The sequence below is a fragment of the Ursus maritimus genome, unplaced genomic scaffold, assembly GCF_017311325.1.
Source record: "Ursus maritimus isolate PB19 unplaced genomic scaffold, ASM1731132v1 scaffold_3, whole genome shotgun sequence".
Classification (NCBI taxonomy): Eukaryota; Metazoa; Chordata; class Mammalia; order Carnivora; family Ursidae; genus Ursus; species Ursus maritimus.
The window spans coordinates 41,482,869-41,502,779 of record NW_024425563.1 but is presented as its reverse complement, the minus strand read 5'-3'; the positions used below and the strand labels follow the sequence as shown (position 1 = coordinate 41,502,779).

Here is a 19,911-nt window from a genome sequence, read left to right as displayed (position 1 = left end):
TACATAGCAATTGCAGTTACATTCCCCTTCTACTAACGGTCTCTTACACATGCACTGGTCCCCAGAAAAATCATGGGTGATAAAGTACGTAAAACCAGAATTCTTCACCTATCCAACATTAATTTTAACTTGCCACATGAAAACAGCGATTTGGCACATTAAAACTGAGCCCTAATTATGTCATAAAGCTGTTACATCTCTTGCATTACAAAAGAACAGATAATTTCCTTAAAAGTAAAACATAAAACTGATGATATATTTTAGAAAAGGAAAATCTTATGCATTCAAATAGACTGATTCTTACCCATAAACTAAGTTCGGATACATTTATTTTCAGGAAACGTGGTTTCATTTCCAGTATACCCTTCATGGAGAAAACAACATAGCATACAGTTAATACTTATATACATAAATTCAAGTACCAAATACATTTCTAAATAATAAGACTTTCAAGAAATCTAAAATTCAGCACATTGTCAATGTTCCATATAGCATCACCACAAGCTCATTGACTTTAAGAAATAGCCCTATTTTATCAAAAGTAGATTCGATCAGTTAGTGGCTTTGTAATGTTGAAAACAAAATTACCATATATAAATTTCTATGACTGATTTTACATTTCTGATTTACCTGAGAAGCAATAGTAATATATAATAGTATATAATATAGTATATAATATTTATGCGTATTATTATATATAGTATATAATAATTTCAGAATTTTAGACAGGTGTCTTATAGTCATAAGATTTTCCTTAAGTTAAAAACTATCAACTCAGAATAAACTACAAATGAGTTTTTAATGGATCAACTAAACACTTCTCTACCAAATCTTTTCTCTCTCTAGGAAATTAATAGACCCCCAAGTATAGTACTTATAGGGAGCTAAATCTACTTCAAACTTGGCAAAAAAATATGGTTGGAGATCAAAACATAAATACGTGAACCCAAATTAAATCTTTTCAGCAGTTTCTGAATATCTGAGAACACAAAAAGTGATAAGATTTAGGTTTCAAAGAGATTACTACAAATAAAAATAGGCAAATGTGTGTTTATAGTAAATATGCACACATTCTCTATATTCTCTAACTGTTGGCATCATTTACTTTTATACACCCAAATATGAAATATACATAAATATGCTTAATTCATACCCAAGACACACCTTACTGTCAAGCACCTAAAAGAAAACCTGATCCATTGTAGGTACTGGAATGAAGTGTCCTGACAAATGTACTTATGTTAGATTTTATTGGCACCTGTATACAAGTATCAAGAGTCATGTACTTTAAGTAACAGCAGGCCTTGCCTGTGTACACATGTAAATATAGAACTACTGCATTGATACGTTTCCTGATTACAAACAGAATTCACTGACTAAAAGAACTATCATTTATCTCAAAGTACAGCAACTCAGTTAATGATTTTTTTGTCATTGCTGAAAACCCCACTTCCCCATATGCTAACTGCTAATATCTGTGACTTCTTACTTGAGCCACACAACCTGAAAAGGGTAGCAGTCCAGACTGGGAAGAGGCATATTCTTGGGAAACAGGATCTGAAATTTTATTTGCGAAATGGGACAAAGAAATAGGAAGTTCCCAAGCTGATCATGGGTTCTAGAAATCAAGAAAGCCAAAATAATCTGGGTAACTTAAATGATTATTCAAGAAGCAGAATATAGTTCAATTAAGACAGCACAATACACTTTTGTCTTCAGGAAAACAGCCTCATGCTAAAGCATGTGCACTTTAAATATAGGAATAATTTTTTTTCCTCTTAGGTTAACAAAACATTATAATGGTGAAACCTACTAATGAAAAAGGCATACCCACTTCTGGAAGTCCTTAAATTTAGGAAGACATATTTACAAAGTCATCCTGCCAAAAGTGGCAGAAGGAGTTAGATGACTTTTCACCGTTTGCTCTAATTCTAGAAGACAGTTTCCCAATAATCTAAATCTGCTCTTTGTAGTGAGTTAGCAAAATGTAACCGAATCATCACCCAATTTAAATGATCTAAATATTTTACACAAATAGACACAAGGAGTAAAAAAACTAAAAGAACCCAAGGCCCTAAGCCTCTGATCACAGCGAAACCAGGAGAGACTGATGCAAGACACCACGGGAGGCAAGGGGGTCAGAGTGGAGCAGGAATAGGAGAAAAACTGCAAAGGGGAGGAAATAAGAAAAAGAAGAAAGCATAAAACCTTTCTAAAATGAACCCTGGACCAAAACTCATGTGACAGAAAAACTGAGGAAAGAGAAAGGGCAAAGTAGGGGTATAAGGCAAGGTGCTATGTTTTCCAATGTTAACCCTGTGTTTCTTTCCTGTTGGGGACGGGAGTACTAGAGTACTCTACCACATACACATGTATTCAGTAAAATGCCTGAGATGATTCTTATCAAAAACCCCTCACGAATCCCAAGCCAGTGATTAAAAACTGGCGAACCATTAGTTTCAAAAATAGCCATGTACTTAAGCGACACTTACCCAAATAATTACCAAAGAGGAAGCATAATAAGAAGTTAATAACATTGAGTTTCCAAACATCAAAACAAAACAAAGTGCAAGAGAAATCTGGAAAAATCCAAGAAAAATATAATTAATGCACATAAAAAACACTGATTTTTATTCTGAAAATTGCATATGCCCATGATGAAATTCAAACCATTCAAAAGGGGATATACCAGGAAAACAGCCCACATTCTATCCCACGCTTAAAACCCAAAAGATCTCCATCAACAGTTTCCTGTGCATCCTTCCACACATTCACAAGTACAAATTCTAGTTTGTATTTTTTAAAAACCACAAATGGAAATTTGGCCCATAAGCTATGCTACTGCTTGCTTTTACTCTTTGTTTCAGAGAGCTTTCCATATGAATCCAAACCAATCTAATTCATCCTGTTGAAGAGCTGAAGAAAGTGTACCACTCTAGAGTCATATCATAATTTACTGATCAGCCCTATGACTACTGCTCAACAGGTAAGTACTTCCCAGTTTTATTTCGTTATTTGCTGTTATTTTGTTTTTCCTACTACAAACACCGCTACGATAAACATCCTTAGCTGTATATCTTATATACATGTCAACACTCATGAGATAAATTACCAGAAGTGGAATTGATGAATCAATGGTATACACTTTTGAAATCTGAAAAACTACTGACAAACTGCCATAAAAAATACGGTACCAATTTACTCTCCCACCAGTAGGACACAAGCGCTCCTGCTGATACACTCTTACCAATTCTTTAAAATGCTTAACCGTCTCATACAAGAAAAATGTTGCCTCATTTTTCACTTTTCCATTCTTTTAATACTCGGTGAGACAGCATCTTTTCTTCTATTTGCTGTTTTTGTTGTGGTCTGAACTGCTTATTCCTACCACCCATTTTTCTATTGGGTTTTAGTTATTTTAAGAGCTCTCTTTATAGGTTATGAAAACATCACTCCTTATCAAGCAAACTGTAAATATTTTTCCAAGTTCATTTTTATCTTTGTGGTATTTCTGTATTATGGTTATTTTCCAAATTTTTATGTTAGTCAAATTTATCATTCATTTCCCTTAGAAATGAATTCATTTCCCATTATTAGAAAAAAATTTTAAAAATAAAATAATCCATGTTTTCTTCTAGAAGTTTTATTTTTGATCCATATATTTGAATTTCCATTTGAATTTTAGGATCAGCTTAAGTTTCAAAAGCTGACATTTTTATTAGAACCACTTTATTCAATAACATACATCACATCATATTTAGAGTTATAACTGTCCGCTATTGAATCTTTACATCCAAAAATAACACATGCTGTTTCCATTTAAGTGTTCCTTTACATTCATTAGCAGAGTGTAAAATTTTCTTCATATGGATCCTGCATATTAAATTTATTTCGAAGTACTTCTGTTGCTATTGTATCAGGAAACTTTTCTCATATTTTCTGACTGCATATAGAAAAATTATGTTAAATATGCAGAAATGAATACACTCTTTCATTGTTTCTAATAGTAATTAGTTAATTAATTTTGGTTTTTTGGTATTCAAAATCATATCACCTACAAACAATATTTCTTCACCTTCCTTTCTAATTTTCGAAAGCCTTATTTTTTAGTCAATTGTTTCGTTAATATTCTTGCAACAAACTTAAGTAATAAGCATGGCGGTAGGCATATTTGTCAAGCTTCTGGCATTAATGGGAATATTCCTACTGATTTATCATTTTGTGTGATGCTACTAGCTTTTGAATTGAAGTATATGTATATATTTAAAATTTCAATGAAATATCCATCTATTGTCATTTGATTAAGATCTTAAAATCAGAAATAGCCACTGACTTTTACCAAATGCCTTTACAGCATCAAAGGAAATGATCATATTGTTGATCTTTTTAAAATATATTGATACGATAAGTTACACTGATATAATTTCTAATGGTGCCAAATCATTCTTGCATTCCCAGGAACGAACTGAACTTGTCATGGTATGTTATTCTCCTATACTTACGAAACAGGTAAGCAACCAAATCCTCAAAATTTTATGACAATAGCTTTTTCCCATAAGTGCTAAAATTTAAGACAAACTCTAAACTTTCCCAATCAATTTTGGCAAAATTTAGCTGAATGACATCACTTTGAGTGAACAGATTCATAACCAAGAATCAGGTAAAGCAATGCCAAGGGTATTCAAGATAAAATATAAGGCAGTATTAAAAAAAGGATGTGCTACAGGTCTAGAGAGAGATTTGCAGTCCATTCCTACCTTAGCAGCCAGTCTGGTCAATGCCCTGCTCAAACCCTCCAAAGGCTTTGATTCTCGAGTTAAGGGAAAGCCAAAAGCCTTTCACACACCTACAGACCCTCTAGGGCCTACCCCACTAACATCTGGGACCTCATTTCACATTATTCTTTCCCCTCTCACTCTAATCCAGCCGTCTCTTGCACATCCTAGAACACACCGGTACACCCCCACCTCAGAGCACTTATGCTAGCTGTTTCTCTTAACCTAGTGCCTGGCTACTTCAACTCCCTTAGCTATCCCCATGTAACTTCTCAGTGAGGACTTGTCTTCGCACCATTTTCAATTCTGACCTCCCCTACATACTCAGCAAATCCCATGCTCCTTGTCTGCTTTATTTCCTCATTAATACCTACTAACATTTAACATAACTGTTTATCTTATGTATTTGCTTTCTTTGTACACTAGAACATAAGCTCCATGAGGGAAGGGTTTTTTTTTTCCTTTTTCTTGTTTTCATCGCTGCTGTTTCCTTAGAACCTAGGAAATGTTTGACAAACAACTGGTTGCTCAAAAACATCAGCGAATTTAAATTCAAGGAAGAAAATTTGAAAATGAATAAAGCAAGGAAATTGAGAACTTAAAAGGTACAGAATAGAGATTATTACAAATTATTTAATATTTATGTCTTTTTTGAGTATCTGTATTTTAGGTTAAAAAATATAAGACAACATTTGTGAATGACTTATGTTAGTGAACTTTGAAACTTAGATAGGGACAATTCCTAGCAAAATAAAAGTCACCAAAGATTACTCAAGAAAGAAGTCTAAACTGTCCTACTATCATGAGACAAGTTAGATCAATAATTTAAAACCTGTCCACAAAGAAAATAGGCCCATATAGTTTAATAGGCAAGATCCATCAAACTTTCAGGGAATATTCTTTCCAATCTCACACAAAATCTATCACAGAAAGAAAAGATAGGGACACTTTACAATTAATTCTATAGGGCTAAAATAAATCTGATATCAAAATGGGTCAAGTGTAGCCAGAGGAGTCTGGGAAAATGGCAGGAATCTGTCTCCTCAGCTAGACAACAACTACACTGCCCACACCTGTCTGAAGGAACTATCTGGGAACTTGGGAGTCTCCTAGAACTCTTCGATGGGAAACAGTTATTTTGAGTGCATTTCAGCTCTGATGTCAACAGCAGCTGCCCATCCCTCCCACACCAACCCAGATGCAGACAGTCCTGCACGAGTTCAAAAACACAGGGAACAAAAGCAAAATAAACAAGTGGGACTATATCAATCTAAATAAAAAGCCTCTGCACAGCAAAAGAAATGGTCCACAATAGGAAGATGCAACCTACAGAATGGAGAAAACATGTGCAAACCATCTAGCAGATAATTAACATTCAAAATACGTCATTTTCACAATTCAATAGCCAAAAAACAAACAAAAGCCACATAATCTGATTAAAAATGGGCAGAAGACCTGAAAAGACATTTTTCTAAGGAAAACACACAAATGCCCCCAGAGGTACATAAAAAGGTGCTCGACATCACTCATCATCAGGGAAATGCAAATCAAAACCACAATGAGACATCACTTCACACCTGTCAGAATGGCTATGATAAAAAAAGACAAGAGGTTAGTATTGAGGAGGATGTGGAGAAAAAGGAATCCTTTTTCTCTGTTGGTGGGGACATAAACTGTGGAAAACAGTGTGGAGGTTCCTTAAGAAATTAAAATTGGAACTACTATATGATCCAGCAATCCCAAAGAAAATGAAAACAAGATTTCAAAGAGATATCTACGCTCCCATATTCACTGCAGCGTTATTCACAAGAGCCAAGGCGTGGAAACAACATAAATTTGCATCAATGAATAAACAGATATTGAAACTGTGGTGTGTGTGTGTATATGTGTGATATATATATATACATGATGCAAAAATTATTCAGCCATAAAATAGGAAATCCTTCAATTTGCATCAACATGGGTGGATCCTGAGCACATTGTGCTGAGTAAAATAACGCATTAAGAAAAAGACAAATACTGCATGATTCCACTTACATGAGGTGCCTAGCACAGTTAAAATCATAGACACAGAAAGCAGAATGGGTCTTACCAGGACCTGGGGGGGGGCGGAGAGAAGGGGACTAGAGGGTATTGTTTAATGGGTATAGAGAATCTGTTTCACAAGATGAAAAGAGTTTGGGAGATGGTAGTGGTGGGTACATAACACTGTGAATAACACCACTGACACGTACACTTAAAAAGATTAAGATAGCAAATGTTACGTGTATTTTACCACAATAAAAAAATTGAAAAAATTCTTTTTGGAAACAATTCTGTATTTTTATTCCTTTATGTAACTACAGAGATTTAGGAATTCAGAAAGTGATAATGGGAGAAGATACTCCACAGTAAAAAGTAGTTCCATAGTTAGTTAAGCCACATCATAAAACATAAACCATTCATCCAAGATAGGTCCTACTACAAACTAAACCTCTGTAATGTTAGTACTTTTATAACTGTAATTGAGTCAAACACCTCATCCATACCTATGTGGCCGTGTGGCTGACCAACTCTAAATGCTAACCAATTATCCTGATTTTTCCTGCAATGCAATGGGGGAAAAAAAAGCTATAATATATTAGACAGTTTGGAAAAAAAAAAATAAGCCGAGTGTAAAAAAAGGATAATTACTGCCCAATCCCATTCATGAACAAAGATTTAAAAATCCTAACAAAACAGCAGCAAAGTGAATCCAGCAATATATAAAGGTTGTGTTTAGCCCAGAAAAGCAAGGTTTCTTAATGTAGAGTATCAATTAATATAATTCACCACAGTAACATATTAGAGGGAAAAACACACAGGATCATGCAGACAGATGCAGAAAAGCATCTGATGAAGCTTAGCTTTAATTAATTTCTTTTAAGAAGTGCTCAAAGCTTGAGGATATGTTAAAAGGACAAAGAAGCCAGCTTAAAGTAGTTGGCCAAATCAGGAACAAGTCAAGCATAAACGCATAAAAATAAATAATGAAAACAGTGGATTACACTGCCGTGAATAAGACAGATGCCATTTTCTCTTGGATTTAAGAGAGAAACTGGTAAAAAGATTTGAGGAGGAATGTCACAAAAATAGGAATTTCACAAAAACGGAAACACAAAAGGCCCATAAACATATCAAAAGACCTTTGGCTTTACTGAAAATCATAGAAAATGCAAATTAAGGCCATAAGATACCACTTTATACTCACCCCATTGACAAAATAAAAAAGGATGTACAATTATATGAGCTATGTATTACACGTTACTGTTCGAGGTAGTCCAATCACTTTTGAAAAACAATACAGGATTAAATTAAAAAGTTGAAAAAAATAAAATTAAAAAAAAAGTTGAACATGTACATAATTTACCACCCAGGAATTCTACTACCAGGTAAAGACCCTAGAGAAACTCTTAATATATATGCCTCAAGAGGTATTTGTGACAATATACAGCATTATTCATAAGAGAAAAAAATTAGAGGAAAAAAGCCTAAACATCTTCCAACAAGAAAATGGACAAATTGTGCTTTATTTATGCAATGGAAAATATAAAGAAAATGTCTGAACTCCAATAACTTCCAAATCTCAGAAACCTAAGTAAAAATGTAAGTCTCATAAACAGATAGCATTTTTGCAAAACTTAAAACCAATACTAATATTCAATAATAAAGATACATTATTTAGGAATGGATATATGGTAAAGTCATAAAGAAAAGCAAGCTAATTACAACTTAAAAGGTCAGGATGGCAGTTCTCTCTAGAAGTAAGGGGGCATGTCCAGGGCGCACAAGGGCTTCCAAGCTGTGATGGCTCTAGTTTGCAGTTAGAGGGGAACAAGTCATGCTTGTTCATTTGATAACTTTGTTCATAATTTCCATTATAATGTCTTTTTATATGTATCAATTATTAGAGAATAAAAAATAATAGTGGCATATTATAATATCAAAATTACAGAAAAAGAAAACATCAAAATTGTAGAACTAATGACAAAGAGAGGACCTGTTTTTAAAAGGTAAACATTCATCAAAATCAACCATCCAGTCTTAGGGCCTTTGTTCTAACTGTTCCACCAACCTAGAATATTCTTCTCCATGACATCTACTTAGCTAACTACTCCCTCTTCTCCCTACCTTTGCTACACAATCCTCTTCTCAATAAGATCTGCCCTCACCACCTCATCTGCGATCTTAATCCCCTGCCCCCTAACACTGGCATTCCTGCTCTCCCTGGAGTACGTGACTTGTTCTTTTCTTTTCTTTTTTTCGATCATCCTTTAACACCTTCTAACATACTATATATAATTTGTCCATTTACTGTGTTTATTATTTATCCTCTGTCCTCTCGCCTTCCTCCACTCAACCAGAATATGATTAACACATATGCTGGGATCTTTGTATTTCTATTCTGTGGTAGGACCCACATGCCTGGATAGTTGGTGCTCAGCAAATGAACATTCTGCTTCATTTTAACAGAAGGCTCCTGGATAATATACTATTCTGTGTTTCTCTCTCATGAATTATCTCTTTTACTTATAGCAAGACAGACACAGTCTTAAATCAGATAATATGACCCAAATTAAAATTTGCTGGGTGGCCTATTTAAAACATGGTCTTTCATTATATCACAGTATTTGAATGACACATGTTTTAGTTATGGAATCCTGTTACAACTAGTCTCAACCACGTGCAAAACAAATACCAATCAGGAATTTGTTTTAAGGTCAAACTAAATGGAAAAAAAAATTTTAAACCATTACCATGTGTATGTAAATGATCTTCCGTAATTTGCATATATCAATGTATCCCACAACATATACTGCAAATAATGATGAAATCTGAAATTTAAAAAGAAGTTAAATTACAAATAAAAATTACATATATAATGAAGAGCTCTAAGAATGAAAAAAAAGATTATTTTTTATTGTTTTGTCACATTGATTTGTATTTATTTTCAAAGGGAATTCTTTAGTTTCCCTCTTACCTGCCAAATTATTATTGAATACAGTCAATAAAATAATAGAGCAAATATTGATTTTTTTCTTCCATGAACAACTTTGTCAATTAATCACGTGAATTATTTACTTTGTGGATTATTCAAAACAATACTCATTTTAATGTCAAGGTGACTATACTGTCAACACGTACAATTACAAAGTGCTTTGCCCAATCAAAAAATATAAAAATTTAATTATAACATACGACAATTAATACATAATTGGGAAAGGTACATTAAACTCAAGAGTAATTATGTAATGTGTATGTGTGTAAAAATGCATTAAGTTCTGCTTATCAGTCACTCTTTTTACAAGAATCTCCATTAGTGTTCTTTCATTTATGTAAATATTCAAGTGTTCGTTGTAACCAAATTTATCAAATTTCAAGTTAGAAGGAGTACTTTCATTACTTTTCACTTTCTTCATGGTTTTGAAGAAACCTGTGTAGGTGTTGACCAAGAATTCAAAGAGTACTGGAGTTATTTAGGTGAATTAATTGACTAAATGATGATAATGTACCTCTTAGTAAAATGCAGTTATTATGTCAAACAATGTCTCTCCAGCCTTCTTCATGGAGAAAGCAACTCAGATTAAATCCCATGCTTCCCCTACTACATACACAAACATGGTATAAATAAACTGCAAAGTAGCTGAATACTTAAACATATAACTTAAGTTTCATTCATTAAGTTTTTTACCTCCAAACAATCTACGACAAATTTTCCCATTAGCAAGAAAAACAAGATTTCCCTTTCCCCAGATTTATCCATGGGGAACATGCATTGCTTAAGAATGAGACTCCTATGACACAACAGCTGTGAGGAAGTGTGCCTTGTTATTCAACATAAGCCCTTCACTGCAAGATACAGACCCCCCCCCCAACAAAAATCAGGTCATCACCCCTAGCTGGAAGCAATGGGAACTCTCCCTTTGCACCCCAGGGCCAAGCAATACACAGCAGGCCTACAAGGGTAGAATCTTTAAGAAGCGTCTTTCAGGGACTTTTTTTGTTTCATTTTCTTTTCAGGGACATTGTTAACCAGGAACATTTAAAATGTCACCACGCTAAGGAAGACAAAGGAGTCTAAAAGGTAAGATCAAAGAAAGAATTAAACACACATAGACTGTTTTTTTAAAAATACTGATAAAAGCAGCTAACCTTACTGACGTCTTGCTAAGTACCAGCAATGTGTTAAGTCATACAACAATCCCTCATCTGATCCTAACCCAATAAAGTAGGTTCTTTTATTTTCTCTACCTCACAAATGAGAAAACTGAAACTAAGCGCAGTTAAGCAGTTTGTCCAAGTCAAGCACCTAGTGGGCAGAGTTAGGACTCAAACCCGGATCTTACTTCATGTCTCAAGCAAGACATGTCCCAGAAGACTGCAAAACAACTCTCAAGCTGCTTTATATGAACATGAATACGGCCAGCATGCCAGCAGAGCGAGGAAGCAGAAGTAGCTGGGGGTGGGGAGCAGCATAGGGAGACACCGGCGCACAATTTACTCCCTCTCTTAGCAAGCACCTTCACCTTGCTTCATACACTGCTATTTGAAGGGAGAGGGAGGCAAGAATGCACAGAAAAATGACAAATTACAGATTGGTAGAGGAGTTACATAAATAAGAACTGTTTAGCTATTTGTCCTATGTTAATCCTATGTGCATTTATCCTATGGGTAAGAATGTACAGCATTAATCATAAAAGAAGTACACTTATTTAAGAGAAATACTTAAAGTTACAGCACTAGTCCTCTTTTAAGCTAACACGAACAATACTGAATAACAAAGCATTCTTATCAACTTGAATTGGAGAAATGCACTTCACTAGTAAGTAAATAATTAACATTCACTAATAAATAAATCATTCAAATTTCCCTACCCTGAACTTTCTTTATAAGTATTAACTAAAAAACATTTTAGGACTTAGAATCATATAATATCTCAGTTCTATAATTTTAGACAAATGAGTTCACATAATCAAACATACTAAGCTTAATTCAGCTTAAAAATATAAGCACCTTACCTGAGTAAGAAGTACAAACTGAGCAAACTGCCACGGAAGCATGAAAAATACATTGGAAATGCAAAGTGCAATTAAGCTTCCTCTATAAAGTTTCGTAGCCCTTGGGAAGAGAAAATAAATATGAGTAAGTTCTAGCATGGGCCCAAAGTACTGCAGATTAGAATCTCTACACCTGATCTGGTTATAACATAAACCAGACATAAAATGAGCCAACGGGTTAGAAATTATACTTCCTGACGCTTAACTACAACAACTTTCCATGAAAAGTAAATACCCATCATTACTGTAAAAACAAAGCTTGCCAAAGAGGGAGAGGGCAGCTGGGTCAGTATATCCATGAGTTCTGTCAAACTCTATTTTGGTGACTTCCTAATCAAACGTATTTAATGCTGCATCCAACAGCTTCATTTGGGGAGACAGAGGACGTCTATAAAGAAGCAGAGAAAGCAGCATATTCTAAGTGTTAGCAGTATTCTGCAGACAAGGAGAACTCAGAACAGGGGCTGAGCCAGAGGGCGACTCCGTGGAGGATGTGAGGTGACAGCTGGGTCCTGCACAGGAAGGACACAGAAAAGAGAAGCGGCGGCAAAGGCCAGGGGCCAATCTGTAGCCAACTTTAGAGGCTTCACTTTGGTCCTGACTTGTAATTTAGGGGATTTTTAGGAAGGTGCAGTAATTTTATCTTTCATGCTGGTTTTAAGAAGTACTTTTCTCCTAAATCGGTGAGCTAATGCGAAGCCCCCAACATAGCTAACACCCTCACAAAGTGAAGTGTACACGCAACATCTCGAGCTTACAAGGTATGCACCTTAAAGAAATCCCCTTCAGGATAAACCTACCTGGGGCACTAAGAGCCACCACAAGACGCCTTTCTTTACTTTCTTAAGAATCCCTTCTCCAAGGACATCCCCCTCTGTTACTCTAATCTGACTTTCTATCACACCCCTAAATCGAGTCTTTTTAAAATCCAGATAACTTATTTGTGAGCTATGAAATCAATTTATTAGATAAAAGCCTGCAATTTTTACTGGAGTGAATAGATTCAAGTAATCAAATCAAAAAATGGGCAGAAGATATGAACAGACACTTTTCCAATGAAGACATACAAATGGCTAACAAGACACATGAAAAAATGTTCAAAATCATTAGCCATCAGGGAAATTCAAATCAAAACCACACTGAGATACCACCTTACGCCAGTTACAATGGCAAAAATTGACAAGGCAGGAAACAACAAATGTTGGAGAGGATGTGGAGAAAGGGGATCCCTTGTTTCACTGTTGGTGGGAATGCAAGTTGGTACAGCCACTTTGGAAAACAGTGTGGAGGTCCCTTAAAAAGTTAAAAATTGAGCTACCCTATGATCCAGCAATTGCACTACTGGGTATTTACTCCAAAGATACAGACGTAGTAAAGAGAAGGGCCATATGCACCCCAATGTTCATAGCAGCATTGTCCACAATAGCTAATTGTGGAAGGAGCCGAGATGCCCTTCAACAGATGACTGGATTAAGAAGATGTGGTCCATTTATACAATGGAATATTACTCAGCCATCAGAAAGAACGATTACCCAACATTTGCAGCAACATGGACGGGACTGGACGAGATGATGCTAAGTGAAATAAGTCAAGCAGAGAACGACAATTATCACATGGTTTCACTCATTTATGGAACATAAGAACTAGGAGGATTAGTAGGAGAAGGAACGGAAGAATGAAGCGGGGGGTAAACAGAAGGGGGAATGAACCATGAGAGACTGTGGACTCTGGGAAACAAACTGAGGGCTTCAGAGGGGAGGGGGGTGGGGGATTGGGATAGGCCAGTGATGGGTATTAAGAAGGGCACATATTGCATGGAGCACTGGGTGTTATATGCAAATAATGAATCATGGAACATTGCATCAAAAACTGGGGATGTACTGTATGGTGACTAACATAACATAATAAAAAATTTAAAAAAAAAAGATTCCATATTCAGAGAGAGAGTCCTGTCTAGAAACACAGACAAGCCCAAATAATGACTCTAGTCCAGCTGAAGTCATCACAGGGGGAAATGGACCATCCAAAGGGTTTGGTGTAACAGACTTTAGCCAGCTCCTCCTAAATTCTGCAGATCCTTCAAGGGAGTTCTTAGTCTGAGCCATCTTCAGATTTTCATTATGCTTCGTTCTATTTTTTTCCATAGTCCCCATTTTGTTTTATTTTTACCCTCTGAATCAAGGTAGCATCTGTCCAAACTCAGTATTTGTCGACAGAAAGGGGAGAGAACTGTTCTCAGTCCTATTCTCTTCCACTCATATGGTGCTTGGATCTCTGTGAGGTCTCTAGCTGAAGGCCAGATGAACATGGGAGAACCCAATCCAATCCTGAATTTCCAGCAGGANTTTTCCTAGTATAGCTCTGGTCTACTGAGTGGTTTCTTTCTACGCCTACTACCTGATGCTCAAGGATACTAAGCAAATATGGGAAGAAGAATTACACATTAACGAATCCGGCCATGATTAGTCTACAAACTGTTGTTTCCTCTGAAGGACTATATTGCACAGGTTACACTCTGTTGCCATCAGTCTTCCCCCTTCCTCCTGCCTACTTCTGGGATGCTTTGCTGGCGGCAGAGAATGATGTGGGAAAGTGGAGATGGCAGAAGTGGAAGCAAATTTGCTGCTCCTTGAGCAGCTCTGTGGGCCACTGAGAAAAAAGGAAGAAGACTGGAAGGCAGAGGAAGGAAATGTTTTTGGTAGTAAATATTTTGAAGTTACACACTTAAAATAACCACAAATTCAACCTAGCAACATCATCTTAATTTTNNNCCTACACTGACTGTCTTTATTATGGAAGCTTAAAAAATTCTAGTTTAAATTACTCAATGCAATCAACACACAGAAGACCTAAGGGTAAGTCAAAGTTACCTGAGAATATGAGTCACGAGCAACATCTGAAGTACGAGGAATGGATAGGAGAAGCTTTCGCGGAGGGGTGGTGTCCACATCACACGAGTGCACTGAAAACACAATTCATAATGTATGGTCTCTTTGCTAAATTTGTTAAGTAAGACATACTCATCAAAAGCAGCTATTCATAAACACAAAAAAGTTTTCTCACACATAATTTAAATGGTATGTTGGAAAACAAGCTGCTAGGTTTTCCACCAACAGCAAAACTGAAAAGTGAGAAGGAAACATTATTGAGAGGGAGACACACATGGCATAAGATCTTGTGAAATATTAACATGAATTGTCAACAGCAAATACCAAAAACTTCAACTAGAGCCTAAAAGGAAAGTAGGGAAAGTANNCAGCAAGAAAATGTTCTGCCAAAATTAACATTTCACTGGAATTGGTTGTATAAACCAGTTTAGTTTGTCCTTCCACTTGAATTTCAGCAAAATTATCCATAACCAATACTTCAAAACTCTTCATAGTCATCAATATTAGCATTTTGATTCACAGTGCTGCTAAAGAAAGACTGCTCCATTTGTGTTTTTACCTCTTCTTTGCCCAAGCTAGCCTGGGCTGCAAAAATTTTAAAGGAGAAGAAGGGATCAAATAAAAAATAACAAAAGTCCTAAAATGTCATGTACCAAGTCTACTGAAGAACTCACTTCGGACTTAATTAAATAATGTTGCATTCCATTCTCTCTCTCCCTCTCCCCTGCTCCTTCCCCTGTTCGTGCGCCTACTCTAAGATAAATAAATAATATCATTAAAAAAAAATAATGTTCCATCCTAGTTTCAGGACTCTCATTTTTCTGCATCTATACCAAATAAATTAAGAAGTCTATCTTTCAATTAAAGGAACACTGCACTGGATGAAATATAAATACTCTGATATTACCCCGACTAAGCTAGTCGCACTAGAAGAAATCATTACATCTTTCAAGTCAAGCAGTCAAAGACCAAATGGAATTACAAAGACCACAGTGGAAATAAACCTTTCCTTTATTTTAGCTCTACCTCAGGCTATTAGATCTTTCTACTATTGCTACAGAAAGTTTGAGCCAATTTACTTCTCTTTTTAACCAAAATTCACTATCCTCTATGAGATTTAACATAGATACCCATTTATAAATGAACTATACACACAAGAGAATTCTGAAAAGATTGCAAAAATCTTTTTAAAATGTGTATTTGTTGTTACTGGAATACAATTTTAAAAATCTGTTTACAGAATTAACTAGAAATTTCAATGTGATTGATAGTAGAGATGTATAACCACAATTTATAAAGTTATCCATCTCTGTGGAAAAACCAAGAAGAAAATATTTAAACTATATGATGTACAATTTGAGAATTTTCTTCCTACAGACTGTTCACTCACATTTATTTTGTTACCCAATTTTAACTATGTTGCCATCTCTTAGAAATTTGTTTCCTTTAATAGCTGAAGGCACTCAATTCTCTAAAACTCAATTACACCCTTTGTAAAGTAGGATGAGAAGGCTAAATTACAGAATTGAAACAAAGAGCAAGATCTTTCGCCTCTACGATGTTAAGAGTGAATAAAGGCAAATATGTGAAAGTGCTTTGTACTGTGTCTCCAATAACACAATGTGCTTTACTAGACCTGCTACAAACGTAATTGCTGGTCCACATGACCCCATGGCATCTGAACAGTAAACAGATTTGCTTTAATCATACCTTACGTTTCAACAAATACATATTTTTCTTTAATTATAATACAGTTTGCTATATAGGTTGACAGTTCAAAACGCCAACGCCTTCTAAAGGCATTATCTTGACATTTAGGAATTAGGAAAGGGAATAAATGAGCGAACTCCTTCACAAGGGGTTAGAGCACTGTGTGAAGCGCTCAGACCAAATACAAGACATTCCTGAATTGTGCAAATGAACTCAATGAAAACCTCACTTTACTTAAACTGTCCTCTTGGAGTATATAATTTTTAGCACACATTGCAAAGCACTGGATAATGCTGCAGCACAATACTGCCTAGGTATTGACAAGAACAAGCTCCTACTGTCTGCTTAGGAAAACCTGAATTTTCAATCATTTACTCAAGAATCAAAAACCAAGGATTTTAGTAATAGGCAGCTTCACTTGTCAAGCTCTACTTCCAAAATAGTTCACCTATACTATTAGAAATCTATCATAATCTAATCTACTTCTCTTCATAATGCAAAACTAAATAGGAGTACAACTATTGAATTATAAATTACAGTTAGTAGCGAACAGATCATACTTAAGGCTCGTTCCAAGAGTTTTGACTAGAGCCGATTATTTGTAGGATTAGTCATAAACTGCTGTTGGTATAATGTTCAGGTTTAAAACAAATCACCCCACTTCTGAATGCTACATAGCCTTATTCGTTATAATACTGCTTTATATTGCTTAATGTTAACTATAATATTGTGTTAAACCTTGCACTTACAAGTGCTTTCAAAAAAGATTTATGGCCAACATGGAATTAGAATCTTCAAAAAAGAGAGAAAATGGGAAAAACAAAATATTTGAAGAGAAGATGTTGGCTAAAAATTTTCCAAAACCGATATATAAAAAAAAAAAAATCAACCCATGGAACAAAGATGTTCAGGGAGCCTTCAACAGGGCACATAAAAGCAGACCACATCTAAGTTTATTACCATCAAACCAATAAAAACCAAATATAAAAAGAAAGTCTTCAAACCACCAGAGAAGAGACACTCTACGTGCAGAGTAACAATAAGAATGGGGAACGGACTTCTCATTAAACAAAGGAAACCAGAAGACAACAGAATGACACTGAAAGTGCTGAAAGGTAAAGCTACCAACCTAGAATTCTTATCCAGCAAAAATACACTTCAAAAAAATGAAGGCAAAGTACAGACATTTTTAGACAGGCAAACGCTAAGAGACCTTGTTGGCAGCACATCTTCACCACAATGCTAAATAAAGTTCTTAAGACAGAAGAGAAATTATACCAGATGGAAACCCAGATCTGTAGGATGAAAAATATCACTGAAACCCAAACACAAATATCCAGATGTGAAGGCTGACTAGGAGATAAGTAGGAAGGGAAATAGGGCATAGGAAATAGTATCTACCAAAGCCCTGAGGAAGGAAAAGGAGTAGTCCTCTCCGGGCACCAGAGAAGGAAGGACGGTGAGACTGAAGCAAAGAAAACAGCCTGGAGAGTGGTGAGAGCAGGCAGGGCCCAGGTCATAAAGAGGGCTGTAGGCCAGTTCTACCCCATTATAGGCAGTTTTCATCTAAGCAACAGATACATTCCCATCTAAGATCAGCACGCTCGTCTTTTTTTGGGGGGGAGGGGGGACTTTTGGAATTAATGCAAGTTTAATGTAAATTCACAAATCCATAAGCACACCTCTCAAAAGCCTGAATAAATAATACATCTTGCACTCATCCTAATTTCCAGATTAATGTAAAAAATAATTTAAGCCACATTACTCTCTTCTGCATGTAACCTTCCAATGGCCTTTCCACCTTCTCCAAATGAACCTTACGATGACCAACAAGGACTACAGAAAGGGCTCCTTCCACATCCCACCTCCCATTATTAACTGGCCTCATCCCTTCCACTCTCTCTCCTGTCTCAAGGGCCTCCTTGCTGTTCCCCAAACAAGCCAGTATTCCCCCACCTTAGGTAGAAGGTGTGTGGACCACCTTCACGTGATTATCCACAAGGACAGGGATCTTTGTTTTACTGACGTTATCAACATATCCTCAGCAGCTACAAGTACCTGGCATACAGTGAACCCTCTGTATACATTGTTTTAATGGAGTTGAATAAAAAGAAGATCCAGAATAAACGTCCTCGCCAAAATGTGACCCTCACAAGAAAGGGAAGAAAAAAGGGAAGGAGGAAGGGAGGGAAGAAGAAGAAGAAAGGAAGAGAGACAGAGAGAAAGGGAAGAGAAAAAGTTTCACAAATTAGCAAGGAAGGATCTCTACTTTTTACTTGTAAAAGATAAACTGTGGTATTATCTTTGAACTCCTACCACCCTATCTAAGAGTGATCTATGTGGAGGGAAGTTTGGAGAGATCACTGGTTAATCAGAAAACTTATCCCTGCTTCCCAACCTTGAGCCAAACTTAACCTGCAGTGCTTCCGATTATTACACAAACTGAATATTGTTATGTATGAGTTATCTACCATACAGGAACATTCTAAGGATTAATGAGACTGTTTTCAAAGTGTTCTAAGAATTGTTTTCCAAAGCTTGCATAAATAACTTTGTCAATAACTAATTAGGAATACGTACATTTACATGTACGTCATCTCAGTTCGGTTCAAAAATTTTTAAGAAACTAATATGGGTCAGAAATATGTTATGGGTAATAAGAAGAGGTTAATTAGATATGTCTCTAAAGCAAACCTTTCACATACTATTTTCATTTACTTACTTTAGTTTCAAAAAAAAAAGGGATTTTTCTCCTCATAAATGTGCCTATCTTTTCATCTGTGAGCATGTTTTATATAAAACACCATCAATTATACTGGGTAATAACTTTTTTAAAATCTCAAGATGAAAAAGTTAAACCTACTTCACATATGATGAATTTCTAACAGTCAAAAATTGGAGAAAAATATTGTATTTCTTTTTTTTTCACATACTCCTCTAAATGCTTTCAGGCAGTACGCTAAAACTCCTGCGGCATCAAGCCACGGTGCCCACATCTGCTCTTACAATAAGGAATGATTTAAAAGGCAGAGAACTGTTAGCTTTCCTCTCAGCAATCATTCTCAATAGGGACAGAGCCAATATTTAATAAAAAAGCTTAATAAGTGAAAACAGTGACATAATTTTTATTATGAAATGTATAACCTCAATTATTATTGGTCATTACTATGAGCAATTAGTGAGTTCTTTATCGTATCCTCACAGGTTCCAGATTTGAAGGTTTTCAACTTCTGTTTTAAATCATCTGATTAATCCTTCTATTCTACACATCTTGTAGTTCTTTTGTTGAGGCCAAATTTTTCCCTTGCAAAACCATCTGAGTGAAAGAATATTTTCAAAAGTACACCACATTCTATATTAGAGAGCAAACTGAATAAAAGAAATAGAATTTAAAAGCAAGTAACAATGGACAACTATGTTTTGGTACATAAACCACTCACTGGCATGATTAACATAACTCTC

At 35.6% G+C, this 19,911-nt stretch overlaps 1 protein-coding gene across 1 annotated transcript in view; it reads right to left on the bottom strand.

Annotated features, from left to right (window-relative positions):
• Positions 1-19,911, bottom strand: part of DPY19L1 (dpy-19 like C-mannosyltransferase 1) — an 89,077-nt gene that overhangs the window by 27,841 nt on the left and 41,325 nt on the right. The window contains 5 exon segments of the mRNA XM_040644111.1: positions 305-364; positions 2,493-2,579; positions 9,551-9,628; positions 11,813-11,912; positions 14,722-14,813. Of these exon segments, the coding sequence (XP_040500045.1) occupies positions 305-364; positions 2,493-2,579; positions 9,551-9,628; positions 11,813-11,912; positions 14,722-14,813 (417 nt within the window).